At 38.5% G+C, this 17408-nt stretch overlaps 1 protein-coding gene across 4 annotated transcripts in view; it reads right to left on the bottom strand.

Moving 5' to 3' along the window:
* DOCK1 (dedicator of cytokinesis 1) overlaps positions 1–17408 on the bottom strand; it is a 521945-nt gene that overhangs the window by 466990 nt on the left and 37547 nt on the right. For all 4 annotated transcript variants that reach the window (XM_039480741.1, XM_039480742.1, XM_039480743.1 and 1 more), the window contains exon 2: positions 6076–6159. In XM_039480741.1, coding sequence (XP_039336675.1) covers positions 6076–6159 — 84 coding nt within the window. The remainder of the gene's footprint in view (positions 1–6075; positions 6160–17408) is intronic.

Raw genomic sequence — 17408 nt, 5'->3', positions numbered from 1 at the left:
TTCCTCTTGAGGCCTGAATGACCTCTGGAAAATATTAGGTCATGAAAGTTAGAGGATTTATACACATTTCTTTTCAACAGTCATTGGATTTAATGGATAAATTTCCACTGGCTGTTTGTTGGTTTGCCCATTACACCAGAGTGAGATTAGGTTAATAGGACTAGAACCAGATAAAATATAGATTAGAAAAGTGTCAGGTGTTTTGTTCTAGGAAATATTTCTTCAGACTACAGCCCTACTTTTCTCTTGTACCAGAAAAAATGCATGTAATTGCATAGGTTTGCTTTTTTATTATTATTATTCCATTAACATTCCAAATTACAAATGTGGGAGGGAATTTTCTAGTTGAAAAAAATGTCTCTATGCTTCTGCCTAAATACAAAAGCATTAAACTTGACTTTTGTAATTTGAGAAGATTAGTTATTCCCTCTGATTAAATTTTAAAATTTAGTCTAGTGCATTCCTGAACAGCCTGGCTTCCTTGAAGGGAAGAGAAATTAACTTCAATTTTGATGGTGAATTTGTGTTTCATGCTCTAAACCATGGCGCTTTTCTAAAAATTATAGCAGGGTACATGCTGTTTGAAGCAAACTTAATAGCCTTGAAAGGATGCTCATAGAAAATTAAGTGTAGGTTGACTTGAAGACACTGTTTGTTTTTTTAATTCCAAAGGAACATTTATATCTTGCTATAAACTACTTATCCAAGAAAAATATTCATTTTAAGCGATAAAGAAAAAGTCAAATATTATTTAAAATATAGGTGGAAAAAGTTAACAACATTTTAAATACCGTACAGGAACAAAAAGCAACTCTAGCAATCCAACCTAATATAGCCTAGCAAACTGATTTAAATTAGATACATACAAGTGGCTAATATAAAATAGTATCCATCAGTTCTGTCCTTCAAGTTAGCTTTTTATAGCGTCCCTATCTTAGTAGTAAGCCAATTTTACCTTCCCTACTCCCTTTCCCTAGAATATTGAGTGGGAAGGGCTGCAGAGATAAACCTCCAAAACAGATGGATGATCATCTTATTGTGGTGGAGAACAAAGATAAGTCAGTTTTAGAGCTACTTGTCCAAAACTCAGATTCAAAATTAGGATACTTGTAAATCTTTGCTGATGGCTGTTGAAATGAAATCTTCCTGGCAAGTTATTTACTATAAAAAATAATTAATTTTCACAGTAGGAAAGATATAGTATGGTTTTGTCAGCCCTGGTCTGGAAAGGAAACAGAGGAAAATATTCCAAAGCATGGAACAGTAGGCAGGAAAATGGCAACATTCACAACTTTTTTAACAATGTTAGATGCGTCTTCTTCTCTGTACCTTTTAGATGAAACCATGAGACAGAGATAGAATCTTCTGTCCCATAGTTAATACCCAGTGACCAATCTTATGGCAATGAGAATATGGTTAAGTGGAGAAAGCGGCTGTTTTAGCAGATCAATGAAGAACAAATCAAGGGAGGCTCCATCTTAAAACAACAACAACAAAAATCTAGTCCTTAAATGATTAATGCATCTGGTTATGAGGAAGATTTGCTTTCAAAAGGAGTAAATTTGGACATGGAGCTCCCACTAGCACCACAAAATCTTGTTTAAAAATGGGATCATTGTAACTCAAAATGAAGCATATTAATGGTAGCTTCAATAAATGGAATTATAATTTCTTGTGCTTGCTCCAAATTCTTCATTTGACTATCCTCAGCACCTTCACCCATCATATCATTTAAGGAGAAGAAGAAGAAATAATGCTGGACATGATTTTAAAACGGGGTGGGCAAACTTTCTGGCCTGAGGGCCAAATCTGGGTATGGAAATTGTATGGTGGGCCATGAATGGTCACAAAATTGGAGGTTAGGGTGCGCGAGAGCTCCAGCTGAGGGCTCTGGGGTGGGGCTGGGGACGAGCGGTTGGGGGGTGCAGGAGGGTACCCCACTCTGGGATCAAGGAGTTCAGAAAGCGGGAGGGGGATCAGGGCTGGGGCAGGAGGTTGGGGCACAGGAAGGGGTCAGGTTCTGGGCAGTGCTTACCTCAAGCAGCTCCCAGAAAGAGCGGCATATCCTCCCTCCAGCTCCTACACGGAGGTGCAGCCAGGCAGCTCTGCGTGCTGCCCTACCCGCAGGCACACACGAACACCCCCCCGCAGCTCCCATTGGCTGCAGTTCCCAACCAATGGGAGCTGCGGGGGCAGCATGCGGAGCCCCCTGGCTGCCCCTACGCATAGGAGCCAGAGAAGGGACATGCCGTTGCTTCCCGGAGCTATGCCGAGTGGGGCAAGACCCCGACCCTGCTCCTCGGCTAGAGTGCCGGAGTGGGGCAACCCCAGACCCCACTTCCTGGAGGGAGCTTGAGGGCCGGATGTGGCCCCCGGGCCATAGTTTGCCCACCCCTGTTTTAAAACAAGGTCTGTAAGCAACTGCATAGCTATTTTGTGTGCAATTACTGACTTGTATCCAAATGACCAATTCCTTTGGCATGCACAAATATCTGATTTGCATATGCCATTATGGATCTCTGCATGACTAACAAAAAGAAACATCAGACCAACAAATTGTAAAGCATGTCCTGGCACACATGATCAAAATATAGTACAGACTGAGGCACATTAGGATGAGAGTGATCGTCCTATAGATGACTGCAAAGTGTCATTACAGATGGTGCAAGTGAACCCTTTTAAATATTTTTCCCTCCTCAGGTCTGAATCTGTATTGCTAGACTGAAAAAGATCATGGAGACAGAAGCTGGAGAAAGAATGCAGCACAGATATTAGAAAACAAAAAAATAAAACCCAAGCCTAGGAAAGCTCTTAGGCAATATGCTTAAGTGAGGCCTAGACACCCAAGTGGCTGACACCTTATGAATGTGTATAGTATTTTATAATAATAAATTAGATATAAAGGGATCCATGCAATAATGTTTATTAAGAGTGCAAACGTGAAGACAGCAACAGCAAATTATAACATTCACATGTTCTAAGGGGGAATAGGAGTGGGGAGCCAAAGAGTTATATACACAAGATATTAATATCCTTAAGCATACAGTAGGATTCCAGAATAGTGTAATTTAGTCTGATGGATTAGTTTAAAAAAATCAAACAGAGATGATGATGGGCAATCACTCGTTACTCTGTATGATAATCTTCCTTGGGAGTTATGGGTCCTATTTCCCAATACAGAGGATGAGTAATGATCAAGCATGGTAGGAATCAGATCGGCCTTTAAAGAAATATTATTTTATTTGAACTTCTTTTTAAATAAACCCAGCCAGCACTGTTGAGGCCTAATAACCATGAGATGTGTGTGTGTGAAGGTCATTCTATTATCCGGTCTAGGGAAAAGTGAGTCATCTCAATTGTCCCATTTCATTTGAAGCATGCAGGAGGTTCAAAAAGTATAAAATTTTACACAGCTATTATAGACTGATGCTATCTGTGTCACAAGCCAAGCATCACTGTTATTCACATATTAGGAAAATTCATCCATTATCATAGAACTGGAAGGGACCTCGAGAGGTCATCTAGTCCAGTCCCCTGCACTCAAGACAGGACTAAGTATTATCTAGACCATCCCTGACAGGTGTTTGTCCAACCTGCTCTTAAAAATCCCCAATGATGGAGATTCCACCACCTCCCTAGCCAATTTATTCCAGTGCTTAAACACTCTGACAGTTAAGTTTTCCCTAATGTCCAACCTAAACCGCCCTTGCTACAATTTAAGCCCATTGCTTCTCATCCTCTCCTCAGAGGTTAAGAACAACAATTTTTCTCCCTCCTCCTTGTCACAACCTTTTATGTACTTGAAAACTGTTATCATGTCGCCCCTCACTCTTCTCTTCTCCAGACTAAACAAATCCAGTTTTTTCAATCTGCCCTCATGACCTTTCATCATTTTTGTTGCTCTTCTCTGGACTCTCTCCAATTTGTCCACATCTTTCCTGAAATGTGGCGCCTACAACTGGACACAATACTCCAGTTGAGGCCTAATCAGCATGGAATATAGCGGAAGAATTACTTCTTGTGTCTTGCTTACAATACTGCTGCTAATACATCCCAGAATGGTGTTTGCTTTTTTTGCATCATCGTTATACTGTTGACTCATATTTAGCTTGTGATCCACTATTCCCCACCCCCCAGATCCCTTTCCACAGTACTCCTGCCTAGTCAGTCATTTCCCATTTTGTATGTGTGCAACTGATTGTTCCTTCCTAAGTGGAGTAATTTGCATTTGTCCTTCTTGAATTTCATCCTATTTACTTCAGACCATTTCTCCAGTTTGTCCAAATCATTTTGAATTTTAATTCTATCCTCCAAAGAACTTGCAACCCCTCCCAGCTTGGTATCGTCCGCGAACTTTATAAGTGTACTCTCTATGCCATTATCTAAATTCACTGATGAAGATATTGAACAGAACAGGACTTCGAACCGATCCCTGTGGGACCCCACTCATTATGCCCTTCTAGCATGCTTGTGAACCACTGATAACTACTCTCTGGGAATGACTTTCCAACCAGTTATGCACCCACCTTATAGTATTTCCCTAGTTTGTTTATGAGAAGATCATGCGAGACAGTATCAAAAGCCTTACTAAAGTCAAGATATATCACATCTACTGCTTCCACCCCTATCCACAAGGCTTGTTACTCTGTCAAAGAAAGCTATCAGGTTGGTTTGAGACAATTTGTTCTTGACAAATCCATGCTGACTGTTACTTATCGCCTTATCTTCTAGGTGTTTGCAAACTGATTGCTTAATTATTTGCTCCATTATCTTTCCGGGTACAGAAGTTAAGCTGACTGGTCTGTAATTTCCCTGTGTTGTCGTTATTTCCCTTTACAAACATGGGCACTATGTATTATAATTATGCATAATTGTACAGCATTCAAATATTCCTGTTTACATGTATATTTAAAAGAAACATATAATAAAACTGCAAATATTTAAAGTACGGAGTATGCAGATTAATTTTCAGTGGACAGATTCCCTCTCTGCAGCTTTGACAGTATCAGGGGTCATTTACTGCTAGTGCAAACTGAATTCATTAGCAAGTTGCTAGCTGATGAACAGTTAGTATATTCATTGTATATGTAAACCAAATTAAGGTTAGTTGATCTAATTAGCAACTTTCCTATTTTAGTAGATCTAAATAATAAAAATCACCTTGAATCCAATTTCTAAAACAAACTTACCGCCAGTATTAATTTTTCTTCCCTAACAGATTCTTTGGCAGTGACAAGCAGAAATTTTAAACCCATGTACAAAGGCAAATCACATCCAAAATGCAGAAAGTTATCCTATTACTGTGATGATTTCTAATTTTCTAATACAAAAACCATCTAGATCACTGCTTCTCTTCTAAGACACATCATACAACTGACTGAATAAATGAGAAATCAAGGATCTGTGACCCAAAAAAAAAGGTTGTACTTAATCATTACTATCTGATCACTCAACAGCAGCAAAACTAAGAATTTTCCCTCATTCTCAAATTAAATATTTTTCAAGATAAATTATTATTTTATGGGAATCAGGGAGAAGAACTAATTGAAATTTATGTTGTATGTAATATTGCTACTGCTTCTCATCAAAATTAATATATCGCATTTTATTTATTTTTAAATGTTGACTGAATAAGTAGCATAGTAGCAAATGTATCTATTTTACAAAGAGATATGAATAATTTAAAGGGTAAATAACTTTCAAATTCAAATTAACACCATTAAGAAGCAGACAGGTCTTGTGCATTATCTGAGGATATCTAGAGAACATCTATCATTTCGCTAACCACTCAACAGATGTTACCATTGATCCATACAAATTAAGGGTGAGAGAACATTTATCTTGCACAGAAAAAGAAATTGTGCATTCCGAAAAAGGTATTCATTAGGTATTTTATCACCTGCCTCTTCATTTACATGTAGCACTTGTTATTTCTGTCCCCAATACAACATTTTATTAGTCATGAAAAAAATAGTAGTTCACCGTCTGCTAAAATAAAATATGTTATAATCACACACACAAGAGCAGTGTGACTGTATGAACAATAGTTTTGAATCAAATACGTGTTTTTCTTACCTTCATATGTTTCTAATATATGTACGGTGTCACCTATTTGTAAGGAAAGTTCATCTGCTCCCCTTGCATCATAATTATAGAAAGCTAGAAAGAGAGAATACTGTTATTAGCACACAGAAAAATAGCGCCACTTTCAAGTTATTGATTTTTATTCTACACATTTGAAAGTGACTTTACACCACAGTCAACCTCTTGACCCAATATTTTATATGGCTTTCTATATCTTCAGTACTATTCAGTACTAATCCACTACTTCTTCAAATCATATGACATACCAAAAAAAAAAAAGCCACAAGTCATCTTTTCACTCATTTAACATCACAAATTAGATAAAATTAGATAAAATATTTTTGCAATTATTTCACAGATTTGTTATTTGAACCAATACCTGTTACTGTAAATATAATTCCTGATTTGCTTTTTTTCATAAAAATATGTATATCCTGGAAAACAAACCTAACAAAGTATGTAAAAATACTTTGTGTTAACCTCATGAGGTTTTATAATTAACTATATTATTTTGTCCTTCACTGTCACCTTTATAACAGCTTTATTTAGATACACTTGTAAAATGTTTAGAAAGCTTGATTTATGAATTTTAAAACAAAGCACCTTAATACTACTAAAATACTAAAGGGCAATCTGTGTTTCAGGCCGCACACTAACAAACTACGCTTTTATTGCATCAATACTATATCCTAGAAACAAAAAACAGGATTAAATAATCGTGCGTGTAAATTAGGCACGTTCATTATTAGCAAAGGCTAGTTACGAAAAGCAGAGGGTATAAAATTTTGAGTTAAATACCTTAACCCTCACCTGATTTGCGAGAGAAGGCCAGTATCCCTGATTCTATTTTATTCTATTCAGGTTCTTACATTTCACCCATCACTGGTATCTGACAGCAGACCAATGTTGCCCTATAATTACCACTAATCCAGAAGATTTGTCGAACAATAAAAAGGAAACATTTATGTGCATACAATGAAATTTTTTTTTTAAATCTGCTCATATAAGCCCAACTTGGACATAAAACAATATTACCGGGAGTGTTTGTTTTCACAGAAATTTCCAGCAGTCCCAGATAATTGCACCTAACATGGCAGATTACAGTAAATGGTGAAGTGCAGTATCCAAGAATTCACTTGCTGTCAATGTTCAACTGACAACGTCTTTGATCACACAATGCATCATAAGCAGTAACGGACTGGCTGAATGGAGACTTAGTGCTCGGCAAACTGAAGTGTGAATCTACAGCGTTCTAGTTTGCTACACACTAAATGGCCATGCAGATCCTGCCACCATACACTAAAAGTTCCATAATGTGCTCATGGAACTTTTATTACATGGAAGCAAGGCAACACAACCACTTCAGTGCACAGCAAGCTACAGCACTGTACGTTCACACCACGGCTTGCCATGCACTAAATTAGTAGACATGTCCACGCTATATTCAGTGTAAACAGTTGACAGTAGTATAAAAATAAATGATACAAGGGGGAAAAAAGGGTTGGCTAGTGCAAAGGTTCTCTCGAACCATATTAGACTATAAATACATCTAAATATCTTCTGGTAATACGTTCATTTATTGCACCTCCTTGTGTATTGTAATCACTTTGACAAGTCAAGAACTGTCTGCATTTAAATATTAATTAACAAAATGGCATCAGAAACCTATACAATTCATTAGCATTCTTCTAAAAACTATGCTCTAGGAATTATTTTGGGGAAGTTCTACGGCCTGTGTCAATAGGAGGTCAGACAAGAGGGTCACAATGGTCCCTTCTGGCCTTCAAACGTACAAATGCCAGCAGCACAGAAAATCATGCAAAAAAATATAGATAGTTTGCAAAGAAATTCCATAAATATGAAGTGATAAAGATACACAAGTCATGTAAAGGTATCAATGTCAATTTAATGTCATTTTATTATAACTTGTGAACTCCAGCTAGTAGGCTGCTAAAGTCTCTGCCCAATAAAACACCAATGATCCCTGTACCTGTGCAAGTGTATACCCAGATTTATCTTACACAAAAATAGTACAAGCCATGCACCTACAGACCCTGATAAAAAAAAAAGTGTCCCTAAAATGAACACTGGAAGTTAACTGCTGTAAATTGCTACGGCCCAAGGGCACTGCTGAGCTTCACATGACTGCATGCATACATCTTTCATTCTCTGCTGGACCTCATTCCTGTCTGAGGAGTAATTTCAGAAAGATTAATTGTTTTGATCAGATGGACAGTGGCAAGATGTTCCAATGACAACTCAAAGAAAAAAAATTCAGAAACCCAATTAAGTAAAACATATGACTTTACATCAATTATTTAGAAACTACAGTAGGTTTTCTGAAGTGCTAGCTGACAAAAAGAGTGAAGTCTTTGAAGCTTTGGTTTTCTGAAATAAGATCACCTCCCGTTTTTGTTTTCTTAGCAAAACTTGAAATAAAATAGTTGAACCTTTGTTGTTTTGGGTCAAACTAGGGATTCCAACAAGAATACAGTTCAGACATCTGGCATCTCTGCAAATTCCACAGTAGTGTGATCTTGCAGAAAAATGCGTCCCATGCAACAGATATTGTTTCAAAAGTTATAGGAGGCCCAATAGCTACCAAACTGAATACAGCAACTTTGTCAAACGACACTGTTGCTCAACATGGTAACGTCATGACTGAGGATGTTTCAAGAACAATTGCTTTTAAAACTTATGTTAAAAATTCCCTCCTTAGCAATTCAAATAGATGTGACGCAACCTACATCACTGGTGAAGAACAGAGCCTAGGATATGAGAATTATGTATCTAATAGCTCCCTTCAGGAAGGCTTGCTATTTTATAAAGCTGTGCTAGGACACACAGAACAGAGGAAAGCTCATTCAAAACATTTCAGGAGGTAAAGATCTCTGTATGTGCTAGGATTACTGTATTGCAATCACATGGATTGTGCCATAGCAAAGACAGGTAAGAATAAAGCCTGGTCACACAGATCCAAAACACTGAACTTCATGCCTCCGGGCTTTGTTTCACACACTGCCAAGATCATGCTGTTAAGAAAATGTCTGAAAACCTGTGCCGAGTTATTGATGAAGCTGTTAAAACACAGAACTTTATTCAAGACTGAATGCTCAAGCTTTCTCACTGCTCTATTATAACTAAGATTCCCTTCAACAAAACCAGCAAATTTAAGGAATTTGATAATCATGATGAAATGACAAAGGCCAAACTCCTCATATGGCTTCACAGCCCTAGACTCCAAATATGAAAAGAGAGTTTGCTCCCCAAGGAGACAATCTGTTTACACTACCTTTTTACAGACTTCAGAGCTTGGCAGCATCACAAGGAAAGCCCTTAATCATATTTAAAAAAAATAAATGGGAATATCTCATTGGCATGAAGCTTATTGCTCAGTCTGTTTTCCTTAATCATTTCTGAAAGAACCATATCAAAACATGTTTTTCACGATAGTCAGCCATTTATCACCCTGTCTCTGTTAGCTTCCAGATACACTGTTTCAAGAAACAAGTCTAACTGTTGACAAGTTACAGTTCTTAATTACCCTTTGAGATTTTGATATATTCCTTTTTTTTTTTTTTTTAAGTTCCACTTTGATACATTCAGAGGAGCCCAACATGGGTTGCTTCTTCAGCTGACCCATTGGACATCTTTTGTTCTGTGAAAGGTAGACTTTAGAGTTAGCAAATGAAATGCCAATAACATATAAATGAATAACATAAAATATAAAACAAAGCAAATAAGGAACAGCAGATATGACACCTATTACAAGACTCTGAAGGAATACAGGATATTGTTTAAGATAACAAAATAAAACGTTTCGATAGAACTGTCACAAAAATGAATTACAGACTTTTACTGGAAACTAAGCACGTCAGCAGTATTTAACGTAAACTTTAGGGAACAGCGCAGTTCTACTGACATCAAAACCTGGCAATTCAATTAACCCTTAAATAAAATTTTCACTTTTTCATTAAAAACAGGAACCTCTGCTAAATATCTGAAGCGTGGCATTCTAAAAACATAACTGCTATTCGGCAAAAGTGTTCCATGAAAACACATTAACAAAAAAAATGTGAACAGTTCTGAACAGTGAAATGTTAACAATGAGCACGTCTTGTTTCCTAAACAGCAGACCAAGGGACACTATTTGATTATGAGCATCAGAAATTTTCCCGTTTACCTGTGTTACCACTTTGTACAGCCCAATGCCATATTTTTAAGGTGCCTAACGTTAGACACCTAAATTCATACTTAAAACTCCTAAGTGAAAGTGGCCTGATTTTCAGATCTGCTGAGCACTCGTAGGTCTCACTGAAATCAAAAGGATCTGTGGGTGCTCGGCATCTCTAAGATAAAGATGTCTTGATATTTTTCCCTTTGGAAGCTAAATAAGGATTTATGGGCTTAACCTTAGGCACCCAAGTCTAAAAATCTTTGGATCAAATGTTTTCCTTTACCCATCTAAATTAGAGACACATCCTGACTACCAATTTCTCAGGCATCTCAACTAAACAATGTTAATAGGACAAAAACTAAATGTGGGTAGGAATGAAAGACATTAAATCCATGTCTTCTCTCTCATGCAAGTGAAATCTCTGCTCACGAAAAGTGTCAACTGGCAGGCCTGTAAAATGAATTATTCTGTTTAGCTACTAATATTACAGAGGAAGAAGCAGTGCAATCTATCCCACCCTTCCCTGCCAATATGCTCAACTCAACCTGACAGGACCACCTCTAGTACTGAACACAGCTCTGCCTCCATTCTGATTCAGTTCTTGATCTCTCTGAGATAGAGAATGAGAGTGATAATTAGTGCTGACTGATTTGAACACTCATCTAATAGGCAGTCTACTGTGATGACCAACTACTTTCACAGAGGACACTGAAGAGTCATCAGATAGTAACTGTCCGGCACATCATCATTGATGTGGGCTGAATAAGGAGAAATGACCTATGAGTATTGTACAGAAAGGATTAAATTAAAAATCACTTTAAAAAAAAGCATGTGAAAATGTACCTGTGGCATGCGATTCAGCCAGGTTTTCTACTTGCAGTAGCGCTAACAGGGAATAAGATAAACATCTAAAATAACTGAAAAGAAAGTGTACCAAGCACTATGGTTATAAATCAAGAATTGGTAAAAGCACTCCATATAAGGAATCTAAAACACACTACAAAAGGATTTAAAAATGTACATTACAAAAGCTGCCAAGAGTCAAAAGATTCTCTTGCAGAACAGATACTTAATCTAAGTCAGTGGTTCTCAATCAGGGGTATGTGTACCCCTGGGGGTACTTAGAGGTCTTCCAGGGGGTACATCAACTCATCTAGGTATTTGCCTAGTTTTACACAGGCTACATAAAAAGCACTAGTGAAGTCAGTACAAACTAAAATTTCATACAATGACTTGTTTATACTGCTCTAAATACACCAAAATAGAAGCACAATATTTATATTCCAATTGATTTATTTTATAATTATATGGTAAAAATGAGAAAGTAATTTTTCAGTAATAGGTGTGCTGGGACACTTGTCTTTTGGTGTCCGAATTTGTAAGCAAGTAGTTTTTAAGTGAGGTGAAACTTGGGAATACACAAGACAAATCAGACTCCTACAAGGGGTACAGTAGTCTGGAAAGGTTGAGAACCACTGATCTGAGTGGCTGGACACACTCTGAGGGCAGATTTTTATGTACAGTAAGTGAAACAAGGCTGTTCCATTTACTATAATCATTAACATTTTATCCATTGTGCTAAGGTTATTTATTATGAGAAAAGACATAAAACTCTTCTGATTAACAAGATATGAGCCCAGGACATTTCAAAGTCACTTTGGGTCAAGGCCATCCTAAGGACTTGGCTGGGAAAAATATACAAAAGGAGTCAGGAGTGACATTAGAAATCCAATATTCAGGGGTGAGAAACAGGAAAATGAGCAATTCATGACCTCTAGCTCTAGGTACAAGAGCAGATAGCATCATTTTGATGAAGTGAGGGAAACAGAGCTTAACTCATAGGAAGAAACTTGATCTAAAAACCAGTTAATTAGCCCCTAAGCTTCCCACAAAAAGCTGGGGGGACAGCATTTGAAATATACAATCCTCACTCAGACCAACAAACCTTCAGGGAGTGTTGGCCAAGTGTAGACACAGGAGCACATGCCAACATTATGAGCCTGATCCAAAGCCCACTGAAGTCAAATAGAGGCATTACACTGAGTTCAACGCACACTGGATCCAGCCCTCTTATTTGCAGAATGCATCATATTCAACGCTGTACATTAAAAACACAAACGCACGCAAGCGCAGGGCAGAACAAATTATTTCCTGCCTAAGGATCTTGCAACCTAAACTGCACGCTTATTGGAAGTGTGTGATGTGGAACTGTGGTATACTAAAATATGGATTGTCTTTATAACGGACAAGCTTTACATCAAGAACGTACACAAGAGACATGCCAAAAAGAAGCCGGTATTAACAAATTTGGTCACCTTTTCCAGCATAATCAGAGGAAGAGGACTCACCAGGCAGCAAGCCAGAATCTTTTGTCAGGTTCATTACTATTACCTGATCTTTAATAAGTAATATACAATGTAGTATGTTAACATTTTACTGTAACTTGGCCTTAATAAAAAGTTTTAAAAAATAATTAACCTGATAAGCCAAGATTGGAAAGACCAATATCAAAGTAGTACTGGGCTTATGTTTCTGTTGGACTTAAAAAAAAAAATTAGAGGTGGAGACTATAATGGTCAGGTTGGTTAATTTCAATGGTAGGTTACTGCTGAAAGGTTTTGTGTAAGAAACGTACAAGGGATCTGACCAATTTTATGCTGCTTCCAAGGGAAGTCACCATTTAAAGTTTTAAAATCCTGAATGATAGCTTTAGAACTTTTACTCAAAAAAAGCTTTGTTCTGTATGCCCAATCGCCAGTGTAGCAGAGGGAAAGATTTTTTTTTTTTAAATTGTGACCACCTAGCTCTGAAGATAGTAACTTTGTAATTTCATCCTTCGCTCAATCTGTGGCTTTACAAGCCTTATGCTTTGCAGTCCTTTGTACAGGAGTTAAAGAATGCTACCTTACTCATGGACTGATCCACTTCAGTAGAGATTGGTAAATTCGGGACAGGAATCTTTGCTAAAATTAAATAGAAACTATAAAGTTTTAATATAGGTGAAGTGTCGGCAATGGGACACATGATTAACATTCTCTAAAACAGGATCTTGATACTTTAAATTTGTAAGAAGATTTTTCTCTTCCTGATGGACCTGAGCTTATGACATTGAGCCTTTGTAAGACCAGCAAGCCTCAAATCTGGCCCAGTAGAGCTGCCTAGCAGCACTTTCACACCGCCACCCAGCGGCAGCTCTAACCAGCTTGCACTCCATTATCCATGACCCACTGCAGACACAAACCACATGAAGTTCCACCTCCAGGGGTCCAACAGGCAGCAGCTTCCTGGCTCCTGATTAGCTCCCCATCCTGTATAAACCCAACGAACATTCCAGGAAGTGTCTAAGCAACAGCGCAGGTTTCCTGTAGCTGCCAGAACCATTCCTGCTCACAAATGTCTGGCTTCAACCTCACCTGGATTTGGACCTCACCTCCTGAGCCGGACCCTTAAACCAGACTCAGACTCTGATCCTTGGTATTTACCTCGGCCTGGAACTTGACTACAAACTCCTTTGCTATACTCAGCCTCAGGATTGATCCTGTTCTGACCCTTGGTCTTGACTGCCCTTATCAGGATACTGACAGTCTTTTCCATTTCAATTAATATTTCTCCTGTAGTTTACTTTTTCAAAAACACATTTTTCTATGCCTCTTCTAGCAGCAGAGACACACGCAGGTAAGGGAAGACTAAAAATTCAGGCAGACTTAATAAGAGAGGAACTGGAGCTCAAGGAGGAGCCCACTTCCCTAGCTAATAAGCACAATGATTCTCCCCAGATGTAGCAGCCACACAGCTAGCGGGGTAGGGTAGGATTGCTCCAAGAACTTGCTGCCCAAATGCCATCACAGCCAATAGAGTTAGACCCAGGTAGTCCTTGGCAGTGTGTATGAAGCACCAAGTGCCAAGTTGATACAGTTTATTCAAAGTTTCTTCTTGACCAACCCAATATGTGACAGCTTCTCTCATGGACTGGACACCAACCTTGCCTGAGCCTGGAAGCCTTTCTGAAAGGAACACAAGCTGGATGCTGTATGGTTCCAGGCAGAGAGGACTATTAGTCTTCGTATTCATGACAAGGATTAAGAGAGAATTATTATCTGAAGTCTGTGGCCTGAGCTAACTATCTAGAAGGCTAAAAATTGCTTTTCTAATTGTGTCTATAAACAAAGTTAACATGCAGAAAAGTACACCTCGAAAGCACACAACAGCACGTTATTAAAAAAATATAGAAATAAATATAAGGCCTTGTTTTCAAAGGTACTGAGCACCCATAGCTTTTATTGATGTCATCTGGAGGTTCAGGTGCTCAGCGCTTCTGCAGATAAGGCCTGTGTTTTCTAGAATGACCATATTATGAATATTCACAAATACTGACTTGCAGCAGATAGCCCATAGCCCATTTCCAGTGTACTACTAAATGTAATCCACTGCTGAAACTGAAGATAGCAAACTTATCAAAATAGGAACAGCACTTCATAATTTTAGAGTATACAATGATGAATAAGAAGAACTGCTGCTGTTCTTTAGATCTGCATTCAACAAGAACAAGTCCAGATGGATTTAGCAATTTTCCATTACCAAGTTGATATGGATCTGCCTGTGGGCTGAAGAGCATTCAGTGAATATGACAAACTACCCCAGTGGATCTGAGAGCTTCAGTTATATGATTTAATGAACCAAACAACTATGGGAAGGGAACAGTAAACAAAATGAACTAAAGTCTAAAGGACAGAGAATGCCCTCCAAGCATCTCTCATATTTGTGTGTTAATGGGTAAAATATATTATTCCATGTTTTTAAAAAGTCATTTCAATTGAAATGGCACTTCCTTTTCTTCATTAGTGCCTGTTTTCAGAAATGACGACACAGGTGACTCTATTCCAGCAAACCCCACCTTTTCCCCCACACCACCAGAAACCAGGCTTGAATAAGTACTGAAGTGTTAGAACCAAAAGATTAGCATGGGCAGAAAGAGACTACTTTCTGAACTCTGGGAGGAGAAAAAGGAACGAAACAACAAATTGGGTGCTACTGTAATTACACACACACAAAAATCAATTCTTTGTTAAAAAAACCCTATAAAATCACATCCATTAATATGTGCATAACAGAAAAATGAGACGTGCAACATGGAAGAATTGGAGCAAGGTGCATATGGGAAAAGGAACAAAAAACTGAAGTAACCAGTGAGAATCTCAGTATATACTGACAGGACTTTTCTCCCAACGGTTGAATGCAAAGGTATCTTAATATACCACAAAATGATAGGGTACTATATGTTCCCATGTTAGCTTTACACTTAAAAACCAACACCTATTTGTTTTTTAGCTCCAGGAAGACACAAATATATTTAACCACCATCACTCTTCCTTCGCAATGTCTTAAAGACAAGGCACAAAGGTTATGTTTACACAGCAAAGAAAAACCCTCAGCTGGCCTAGTCCAGCCAACTCGGGCTCATGGGGCTCAGGCTGCTGTGCAGACATACCCAAAAAATTTCTAACTTTATCTTTCCATAAAAGTCAAATACAACTGAAAGCAAGCAAGAATTGTACTACTACAGGTGATGGCTTTCGTACACACATTTGTACACCCACCATTCTGCTCATCATTCTCTTAATATTAGTGTTCACTTACACAAGCTTCGAAATAAAGTCTAGTGATAAAATATGTCCTGGAATAGAAAAGTTACTTCTACAGTGCACCCAATAAAGTGATCCTACTCATTATCCTGTGGTCAAGCAGACTCTGCAGATTTCCATGATCCTCAGCAGCTGCCTTTCAATAACTGAAGTCAGACAATTTGGCACATTTCTTCATCCAGGTTTAGGCTGGGATTTCCAAAAGAAGCCTAAGGGAGTTAGGCACCTAAATCACATTGAAATCCAACAGAATTAGGGCAGCTAGTTCCATTAGGTTCTTTTCAAAATTTAAGCCTTAAAAAATAAACCAGAAAAGAGGCAGGAAAAAGGAAGAGGCGATACTTATTTTCTAGTCAAGCTGTTTTCTTGTTCTCTCTGTATTTACTACACTAATAAGTCCGTGTCAACACAAGTTACATTGACAATCATAAACTGCTGAAATTACATCACTTGTGCACGTTCACACAACACTCCTTGGGTCGGTGGAGAGCATACACAGTTGGTGTTCTAGCACTGACAGAGGGAGCAGTGCCCCCTGGGTATCTATCCCACTGTGTAAATAATCACCTTCTTCCACTAAGAGTTCTGGGAATGGATCACATCATGATGTAGTTTTTTCCATCCAATAATTCCAAGGGCTTCCAACTGCGTTTCATGCTGGTTTTCAACTGCCACTGTTAACTTTGCGCCCGCCACCTCCACCTGAAAGCATGGATCCTGCACTGCTCACCAGTCTTGTGATAAGTGTTATGGACACAAATGCAGCTGATCCTCCAGTATTTCATGAGATGTAAAGCTGAACAGGAATCCGTGCTGCCTGCCTTGTTGTGTGCCATGGAAAGAAACAATTCAAGATTGATGTTGGCATTCATGGAGCAGCTGAATATGTTAGACCAGAGGTCGGCATCCTTTCAGAAGTGGTGTGCCAAGTCTTCATTTATTCACTCTAATTTAAGGTTTCACGTGCCAGTAATACCTTTTAACATTTTTAGAAGGTCTCTTTCTATAAGTCTATAATATGCAACTAAACTATTGTTGTATGTAAAGTAAATAAGGTTTTTAAAATGTTTAAGAAGCTTCATTTAAAATTAAATTAAAATGTAGAGCCCCCCTGACTAGCGGGCAGGACCCAGGCAGTGTGAGTGCCACTGAAAATCAGCTCACGTGCCACCTTCGGCATGCGTGCCATAGGTTGCCTACTCCTGTGTTAGACTGTCACTAGTGGGCTCAGGAAACAAGCATCAAGTGGTGGGTTAGCATTGTGATGCAGGTATGGGGGAGGATGAGCAGTGGCTATAGAACAAAGCCAGCTTCCTTGAAATGAGTGTGTAGCTTGCCCCTGTCCACAGTGCAAGGACACCAAAATGAGAGCTGCCCTAATGGTGGAAAAGCAAGTGGTGATAGCTACCAGTCAGTCACAAATCAGTTTGGAGTTGGGAAGTCTACCATGGGGGTTGTGGTAACCATTAATTGCCTCCTGGTATGAAGGACTGTAACTCTGAGCA

The sequence above is a fragment of the Mauremys reevesii genome, linkage group 7, assembly GCF_016161935.1.
Source record: "Mauremys reevesii isolate NIE-2019 linkage group 7, ASM1616193v1, whole genome shotgun sequence".
In the NCBI taxonomy this organism is placed as follows: Eukaryota; Metazoa; Chordata; order Testudines; family Geoemydidae; genus Mauremys; species Mauremys reevesii.
Note: the sequence above shows the minus strand (reverse complement) of the source record. Positions and strands in the feature narration are given on the sequence as shown.